Source organism: Mytilus galloprovincialis, chromosome 12 (assembly GCF_965363235.1).
Source record: "Mytilus galloprovincialis chromosome 12, xbMytGall1.hap1.1, whole genome shotgun sequence".
NCBI lineage: Eukaryota > Metazoa > Mollusca > Bivalvia > Mytilida > Mytilidae > Mytilus > Mytilus galloprovincialis.
The window spans coordinates 58,166,658-58,176,665 of NC_134849.1; the positions used below are offsets into that span (position 1 = coordinate 58,166,658).

At 31.5% G+C, this 10,008-nt stretch overlaps 1 protein-coding gene across 1 annotated transcript; it reads right to left on the reverse strand.

Annotated features, from left to right (window-relative positions):
- Window positions 1-3,356: 3,356 nt before the first annotated feature.
- LOC143054373 (uncharacterized) lies at window positions 3,357-9,510 on the reverse strand. Its single transcript, XM_076227378.1, has 7 exons — window positions 9,379-9,510; window positions 8,593-8,780; window positions 7,643-7,722; window positions 7,225-7,290; window positions 5,668-5,754; window positions 4,431-4,550; window positions 3,357-3,590 (listed from the first exon to the last, which is right to left on the reverse strand). The coding sequence occupies exons 2-7, from the start codon at window positions 8,768-8,770 to the stop codon at window positions 3,465-3,467; spliced, it is 657 nt and encodes a 218-aa protein (XP_076083493.1). The 5' UTR covers window positions 8,771-8,780; window positions 9,379-9,510; the 3' UTR covers window positions 3,357-3,464.
- Between the last annotated feature and the right edge of the window lie 498 nt (window positions 9,511-10,008).

Genomic DNA, 10,008 nt, shown 5'->3' on the forward strand with positions numbered 1-10,008 from the left:
AGCATCGTTTGTATACGTTTCCTTGTTGTGATGATTTTATGTTTCACAAGCGTGTATTTTCCCGTAAAATACTTATAGGTTGCACTTTGTAAATAAAGCTGTTTCACAAAACACGCCTCTTTTGGGGAGATCTTGAATATTCATAGAAAATTAATTTTGTTTACATACTGGTTCACAGTTATGCTCTCTGTGTTCCATTTCACAGAGACATAACTTGGGAATGTTAACAGTAAATATACATATGTGCATATTGTTTACATTGAAATCTGTGGTAACCTTTCATTCGAGGTAGGGGTAGTTAAAAAAATTAGTGTTAGTTTAAACTCTGAGAAGTTCAGGGCATATAGACGTTGAAAATATTCCGCACAGCCCTATATTTTGACCTTTGAAAAAAAATTGTGTTGCATATGAACTTTCAATTCTAGGATAGGATTTTTTTCAAAACTTCATAGTAAAAGTGGTACAGTTTTATCCGTAAAAGGAGTTCCTATGAGAAATTTTATTGTCAATATTTACAGAAATGCAACCTATATTATTACGTCATCTTTCTATGACGTCGGGTACCTCATTCATAAAAAAAAGCATATGACGTGGGAGTACAATCGGAATAGCCCATATTTATATTTTCATATTTTACCACGGGTGTGTACTCAAAGCGTTTGAAGGACATCATGTTAGAATTGTTTTTTATTCGTTCCATTGGTTGATATAATAGAGCGTAAGGTTTTGTCAGTTCAATAGACTGTTCCTTTTTAAATTTTCATTTGAATTCGGTAGTTTTGAAAAATGAGAATTGAACTGTTGTAAATACTTTAGGATTAATTTGCAAAGCTGTCTTCTTGGTAAAAGTTCTTCAATTTTATTACTTGTTTCTAACTATTTTGACCTGAGCGTCACATGTGTGTCGTATGTAGACGAAACGCGCGCCTGGCGTATCAAATCATAAACCTGGTCCATTTGAAAATGATTCTTGTGATTAATACGGTTTATTTCATTTACAAGATGAACCAATTAAGTGAATGAAATTTGACCTGTTTTGATATCGATAAACTACTGTCGCTTGCATTTACGTATTCTTATTTAAACGTTATTCTTGCATTTACTATTTTTTCGGCTATTATCACTAGGTTAGTTTAAAGTTCCGTTGAAGTCTTGTATCATTCGAATCTGTTTCTTGTTTTTCTCGCAAATATCACATGACAACCCTCTGTAAAAAAACATCTCAATAGCCAACGAATCGACAAACAGCAAATCGAGACGATTTTACCAGGTACAGTCAGCAGTAAAAACACAGTAACCTACCATGAGTATACAAAGCCCCCAACATAAATCATTATCAGAATCCACTCGAAGGTTTGTACATAATGCATAAATTTAAGCGACAGCCCGGAATTGTCAATGTTGCATTAATTGATTGGAACATTATCGTAGCAGCTATAAGGAAGGCACCGAAATGGGCCATCAGGAGAGACCATAACTCAACGAGAGAAACATCTCCGGATTTCTCAGGACATATTTGAACCACTGATTCCATCACCTGTGTTTCTTTCTTTCATTTGACGTGGTTCTGCGTTTATACATCACTTTATTGTGTTTGTTTATATATCTGTTTTCATAGTGATTAAGATAATAACACAACGTTGACTGCTGAAGCCATTTTATGAATTTTTTTCCTATGATGTCTGTTTGATTTGTTCAATATGATAGAACTTTAAACGACTGTCATACACGTGAAAGGTTTATCTAGCTATAAAACCAGGTTTAATCCACCATTTTCTCTGAAGAAAATGCCTATACCACGTCAGAAATACGACAGTTGTTTTCCATTCGTATGATGCGTTTGAGCTTTTGATTTTGCCATATGATTAGGAACTCTCCGTTTTATATTTTCCTCAGAGTTCAGAACGAGGTGACCAGTTTGGTGTAAGCCAAGACGCTGTTTTGAAGACTGTAATTTTTAAATAAAAGCTACCAACAATTTCACCGTGTCAACTTTAACAGCAATCAAGGCATTTAATAAAGATACATTTAGCAAAACATGCAAATACGTCGATTTTAGAAAGCTATGATAATTCGTGCATAGCTGCGTATAGCTATGTTTTTCGTTTCTTATAGATTTGTAGGTTACTATCATTTATATTCAGTACGTAATTCTCCTATCTACCTGTCCCCTGGTGTACTATTTTTAGCCTGTTATCTATTATGAGTTTACTTGTTCATGTTATTCAACAGACTTGCATGTACGCTTCTCACGTGTGAATGGGCCCAATAAATCATATTCCCATTTTGAACACTTTAACAAAATTCTAATTCAGATCCACCCTATATTAGAGTACCCTTCTCGTCTGTTGACACCAAGCCAATGCAATTAAGATCTGGTTATCATTTAGTAGATAGTTATCTCATTTTCCAATTTGAGAGTAGTAATACCAAGAATTTATTTCAACAACCATGTTAGCAACAAAGGGATATTACTTAACGAACATGTCAGGAATCAGATGTTCAGTAGTTGTCGTTTGTTGATGTGGTTCAGAAGTTTTTCGTTTCTCGTTTGTTATATAGATTACACCGTGGTTTTTCCTGTTTGAATGGTTTTGCACATGTCATTTTTGGGGCCCTTTATAGCTTGCTGTTTGGTGTGAGCCAAGACTTTACTTTGACACATAATGGTTTTCTTTTACACATTGATCTTCACACTCTTCCAGAGCACCAGAGCCCATGCCCAGTTCAATGTTTGTTTTGCTCTGACTGATTTTCTATTTGATAATGTGTATGCTGATGATTGCCTTTTACTGGATTCAAGTTTGTTTTTGCTACGGATTTGTGAATTTGTCTTTGAATTATGAGTTTTAATTTACGATCTGAATGTTAAGATTCAACACGATCAGAAAATTACGATACCTTTATCAGCCTGAATATATTCTGGTTCGCATAAAAAGTAATTTTATATAAGACATTTTAAAATTTGATTTTATTATTAAAAGAAAGCAAACATAATACATGAACGTAGAAAATATAAAAGTAAAAAAAAATGAAATAATGAAAAATATTAATTCATAGATGCACTACTAAATGAACAGGGTTTGTTTACAAGCTTACATGTCTATTGGTAGAAACATTGCAGTAATCCTCTACAGCTTACTTTTTTCAAGCATGTTATGTATAACACATTGTATATGGTATATAAAATACATGTATATCAATGAACAAATTGGTAATCCCTTGTAGTTATACCAGCAAACACAATGCTCTAATGACAACATAGTCAATTCGCCTTTCCAGAATCTAAGAATCTAAAGAACTAGGGGTAATCTTATTGTTCGTACACCAAAATGAAAAGAACGTTACGTCATTGGTTGAATTTCCATTGTTTAGAACGTTTCAAACCAATCACAACGTTTTGGTGTACGTTTTGAAAAATATTACCCAGAATGCATTAGATTCTGAAACGCCGAATTGAAAGTTTAAGGTAACATGTTTTCTTTTTTGCAATCTGGGGTATACTCTGGAAGCTCTTCCTTGTCTATCTGTTTTTCGTAGCTACCATTTTCTTTGTTTTTCTTTTCTTTTTTCTTTTCTTTGTTCTTCTTCTGAATAGAGATAAAGTTGGATTATACTGTCAAGTTTCTTGTAGGACAGTGACGTGTGCAAGAAGTGATGTAGTTTATATAAAAATCTTTCAGTATTGAGATTGATTTAGTGGCCTCATAAAAGGTTACAGATGTTAATTTTTGTCAATAAGTTGCTGTATGGATTTAAACGAAGGGAATTAATTATTATTTTGATACTAGAACATTACATGCGTTATTGAAATTATGTTCCTAAAACGGTATTTTTATATAAATTTTTTTTATATCGTTTATATGAATTTCTACAGAAATTTATATCTTAAATTAGATATGAACAAAAAGCATTAGCAGCTTTGGTACACGCAAATCATATACATGTACATCGTGTATGCATTTTTTTGAAATGGTGTTATAAAGTTGAAGTATAAAAGTGTAATATATATCCGATGAACTAGTCGAAACGCTCACTTTCAATGTTAAAATAATAATAATAAAAAAAAAATACCAAATAAATTCAAATTAAAGTCTCTGAAAAAAAAATCGATAAAGGATTATCATTTTTAAGATTAACATAGAAGCATAGGTTGTTTTGTTCTGTTTGAAAAATTTCCTTCTCATTATTAGAAAAAAAGACAATTCGTTGAGCCATACGCGACTAGACTACCATTTCAGAAATACGAACATAATGCTGTTAACTCAAACTGAAGCTGTACTTCTGTAATGGTTAGCTTAATAGAATCGAGAACTTCTATAAAAAATGTGAGTTCTTCTATGGGACATTGGGTTTTTCAAATGGAACGTGTTTAAGGTGATAAATGACTTTAACATATATGCAGTCGATTTTCAAAATAATATACATACTTCAAGTTTGCAAGCAGCCCATGGCGATACGCAACAGTAGACAGATGATGCAATGGATACTATGAATTCCAAAAGACCAAACACGCCTAAGGCAGCTGTCAACCCCACGTGGCTGTCTCGCTGAAAAAAAAACAATTTTAACAATATATTATGAATTGCAGATCGATTGAATAAGCTGTAATTTGGATGAAAAGTTAATCCCTGGCTCTCAAGTTTGTGGGTTTGAGTGTTCTTGATGAAGGTAAATCAAAAAAGGTGCTTTGGACGAAAGCAAAATCGTTGTAATCTTTTCTTATTTACAGTTTGTTCCAGGTAAATTATTGAATTCTTTATCTATCTTACAGCCCTATTGAGCTGTTTTGTGACAGTCAGTTTTTAGCCTCGGATTAGTTTGAAACCAGGATTAGTTGTCTCTTAATCGATTTATGACTTTTGAACAGCAGTATACTATTGTTTGCTTTATTTTTTCGATGGTAGAAATCGGAGTGCCAAAAAGAACAATCGATATTTGGTAGGAAAACTAGTAAATCAAGATCGGAGTCGATAGCATCTACCATTTGCGGGATTCGAACTCAAAACCCCAGTGTTCACAGTCTAGTAATACAGTAGTTAGACTTCACATCGTTGTCAATATAATGGAATATCATGAGTCTGTCATACAAGTGAGAGGTTTAGCTAGCTATAAAACCAGGTTTAGTTCACCATTTTCTACATATGATAATGCCTGTACAAAGTCAGTTTACTTTTGATAAACTCAGCCCTCCAAACAAATGATGAATATCATGGAATAGAAATCAAATGTAGTTTTATAGATAAAATGACAGACATTGCGTCAATACTTTCCATGAGATATATTCTAAACTTTTAAAAAAAATGACTTACGAGCACATCGGAGTCGATAGCATCTACCATTTGCGGGATTCGAACTCAAACCCCCAGTGTTCACAGTCTAGTAATACAGTAGTTAGACTTCACATCGTTGTCAATATAATGGAATATCATGAGTCTGTCATACAAGTGAGAGGTTTAGCTAGCTATAAAACCAGGTTTAGTTCACCATTTTCTACATATAATAATGCCTGTACAAAGTCAGTTTACTTTTGATAAACTCAGCCCTCCAGACAAATGATGAATATCATGGAATAGAAATCAAATGTAGTTTTATAGATAAAATGACAGACATTGCGTCAATACTTTCCCTGAGATATATTCTAAACTTTTAAAAAAAATGACTTACGAGCACATGGGTGGCGACGGCGGCTCCTATAATGATTGGTACAAACAATGATGCTGAGATGATGCTAAATACCATAAAAACCACTTTCTACAAAAATAAACTAAAATAATTTAATTTTGGATGTAACGCGTCTTCTGATTGGCTGACGTTATTTTATGAGCCCATAGACATAATTTAGTCATGTGACCGTGACGTCATCAACGTTTTTTAATGGTTTTCTACGGTTTAAAATGGAATTTAGAATTAAATTATAAGAATTGACTGTAATATTTTTTCTGTCTATTCGAAATAACATTAAAAATGTGGTGCACACTGTTAAATAACCCGCTACGCGCGTTATTCAGTGTGCACCAAATTTTTAATGTTATTTCGAATAGACAGAAAAAATATTACAGTCATTCCTTAATTATAAACACATTGCCTTGCTCTTTTGAAGCTTATGCAATTCCCTTAGTTTTTGTTTGTGTATTATTATTGGCTATTCTGAATCAAATTACGAAATTTGAACAAATGTAAATTACTGTCGACTTAATTTGTAGGATCAATTTTGGATTAATTCGCTAAAATCAAACACTTATTACATGAACAATAGTCATGGCACCGTAATAGATTGTTATCGCGACGTATTGACACCATCATATTAATATAAGTTATATGGTTCGCTACTGACCCCTACGGATCCATAGAGGGTTAGTAAAATCCATAGGGGGTCACCACGTGACGGCGTTTAACCAATCATAAGGTGATAATTCATCTGTGGTCCGATAAGTGTACTTATAATGCTCTCGTTCTATTTGAGCAGTCAAAATGTATTGACTGTATATTTCTATGTCATATAAAGTCACTAACCCGATATCACTTTGTCTCATGAATATTTAAATATTTGTTGCCGAAAAAAATATTGATTCAACAGGTAAATGTACATTTCATTGTGTTGTATATTTCTCTGCGAGCATGATATAAGGCCTTTTTAAAGGAGATTTCCCCTAATATTTGAATCAAATTAATAATCTTAACGCATTAAAACAACATTTAACAATGTTTTTTTTAGATTGCAGTATAAAGACAATAATAGTGCATTGACGGCCCGAAACGGGGAAATAGCTCGGCACAGCCTCGCATTTCTCCGTTTCTAAGCCTCATCCTTATATCGTTGATATGTCAAGTCAATGCACTATTATTGTCTATATAGCATTACTAGACAATAAGAAATATCGTTTTTTTTTTTTATTTAAGTATCAGTTAAAACATTTCTTTTAGTAAACGAAGAGATATTTGGATGAACATATCGGGTTCGTGTTGTTTATTCTTTAGCTTTCCATGTTGTGTCATGTGTTCTGTTTTTTGTTTGTCTTTTTCATTTTTAGCCATGGCGTTGTCAGTTTGTTTTAGATTTATGAGTTTGACTGTCCCTTTGGTATCTTTCGTCCCTCTTTTATCCCAAAACATTTGTACGCAAAACGTTTGTTGCAGAAATATATATCTTCAGATCTACAAAATAAGGATTCAAGATTTGACAACAGCATATAATCATGATAATGATGATTAAAACCTTACCGTTTTTATCAAATTGTATTCATTATTCCTTGCCATACAAACTGGAACTGCTCCTGTGACAAGGACCTTTGAAAATACAGAATGTAGAATTAAAAAAAAAACTACTTACATAAAAAAGATCGCAAATGTTAAAAAGTTGGATTTATCAAAAATGCTTACTTAAATTTCGCGGTTTCTGCCAATGTTATATACACGTATCTTTGCATAAAATGACAATCAGCAAATAAGAACATATGTGTTATCTGTTTTTTCCTTTTCATCTTGTTTTGTTCATTCAAATATTATCATCATTATTCTTTAAATTTAAATAAGTATGAAGTAGTTTATTTTTTTAAAAACTTTTCTCAATATAATTACTTTTCATTCATATGCTCGTTTATTTAAGCAAAGTTCTTAAAACATTTGATATGCTACTTACCCAGAGGGCACAAACAACGGCACTAACATCTAGTCCAAGAACAACATAGTTTACGTCAAAGGAAGTCCCATTTGAGATTTCTAGATTCGGAAAATAAAAAAAAAATCCATTTTAATGCTGTATCAAATAAATCTATTGCAAATTGTAACAACGTCAATTTAATAAATGTAGTAAATAGTAGTAAGTTGTATCCTAATGCAACATTTATAAGAATAAGAGAAAAACAACAAAAACAATGCATGAAGAATAACGGTTAAGGAGGCTCGCGGGTACAAAATTGCAGCAAAAAAATAAATTCATTATTTTTTTTTCATTACAAATTTTATTTATTACACTATCAGTTATTACCTTATGATATGGTACAAAACTCACCCACACAAATTGATTCAGTTTGACCACAGATGACTTATAAAATGTTAACATCATTGAACAAGCTCCAAATTATCTCCCTTTGGTGCAAAAATGCCATTTTTTGGCTTTAAATGGAAATATCTTTTTTAACTCATCGGTGACCTATATTTTTCATTATTGTTTTCAAATAAACTGTACATAAACTTATTAATTGTAAAATTTTAGAGATTTCTGTAATTAAGTTCTTATTTTATTTCGATATCACCTCTATTTCTCCTATTAGGTCAACAGAAAAAAGGACATTAACAAAAAATGTAGGCTTCTTTCGGCAGATTGTGAGCTTGAATGAACGATGACCCCATCTTATTTCATTTTTTTTATCAAGTATATAATAAAGTTCAATTATAGAAAAATATAGCCAAATCCTAAATTAAAAAAAAAAGATTTATACCCGTGAGCCCCTTAACATAAAACTTATGAGTTATTACCAAAACAAAAATTCTACCATTGATTTATTTACACTTATACCATTGATAATAAGGTTATTTACATAAATTCGTATATATAATAAGATGGACAGGAACATAAATATATCGTACTTTCTGCTTCATATCTTTGAACTGACTTGTCTAAGCTTTTTTTGTCTATTCCAATTGCAACGGACCCCACAATCATGCATCCAAGGCCTAAGAGCACCTGGATTGATCCAAATCCTTTGAAACTGGATCCCAGTCTCTCCTTCGCAGTACTGCTCTTTGGCTTGATTAAGTACTTCATCTTCTAAGACCTATGATTATGATAAGTAAATGGAGAGAGTTTAACAACGTCGAAATAGTTTTATAGTTACATTTTATTGCTGTTAATGATCTTAAAGCACATTTATAATCTTTTTATATATAAAATCTGAAGAAAAAGATCTCCGTTGTATATACTTGCAAATACCGAAGATTCCACTATTCTTAATGGTTGTAAAACATATATTTTATGAGATATAAAAGTATATTTCTGAAAGCATTATATATACCTGCAATAATTCCGAAAATCGGAATTGAGCATGTTTTGTACATAAGTGCATTGATCTCATCATAAAATGCACGATATCATTTCTGAAGATGATTTTAAGAAGAAGGTTTTAGAATTAAAGTGCCAATTAGGAAGCAGCCAAACAAAATAAACTATACAGTCAAACAATACGGGTTTGATGATAAATATGACAATCATAATCCGTTAATTCTTTCATTTTTTTTTGTATATATTTATTTAATATATATTTATTATTATTTTGTTCTGATAATTTTATAATGTTTTAAGCATAAGAAAATTCCTTCATATTCGATTTATAAAAAATTCAGAACTTCCTATTATAAAATAAATAGAAAACTTGCCTGATCTTATCCTAAGATTTAACTACTGGTCTCAACGTGCAATGCAGCATGTGATTTTCAAACCTAAACATATTCATAATGTGTTTCCTTTTTATACCGCTGAATCAAATTTCAATAAATAAACGTGACCATGTCATGCATAACCAAAGTTATATAACGTTAAATTATACATTTACGTAAGGAATTCATATTGCTCTTGACCTTTCGTCGTTCACTTTATTGTAGCTTGTGACATTTTTAAAAAGGTTCTTATCAAGTTGTTATGAAGTATCATTTTGTATTTTAATGAAACTTAGTGAATTTTGAAAATATATTAAGAACATTTAAAATCTCACAAAAGATAGTGGATTAATCGTCTATATCATTCGCAAATGCAACGCTCGAATCTACTATGCATACACAATATCCATGTTAAAGCATAAACTATTATTTAATTTATACATTAGATTGCCAAAATTTTCAATAAAAAAGAAATACTAAATCTTTTAAGTCTAGCTTTACATTATTATTAAACCAATTGATATTAATCAAAATGGGATCTTAGATGTAATCATTTAGTTGCAACTGTACATTTGTAGCCTGTATAGACAAGTCTGTCAAAGCCATAAGAAAAGATCTGTAGATAATTAT

Bases quoted from the DNA above. Each gene is read 5' to 3' on its own strand.
- LOC143054373 (XM_076227378.1), bottom strand. From the start codon at position 8,770: ATGAAGTACTTAATCAAGCCAAAGAGCAGTACTGCGAAGGAGAGACTG. The intron at 7,723-8,592 runs GTACGATATATT...TTCCGAATCTAG, and splicing joins TCAAAGATATGAAGCAGAAA to AAATCTCAAATGGGACTTCC. The intron at 3,591-4,430 runs GTATGTATATTA...ATCTCTATTCAG, and splicing joins GGGCTGCTTGCAAACTTGAA to AAGAAGAACAAAGAAAAGAA.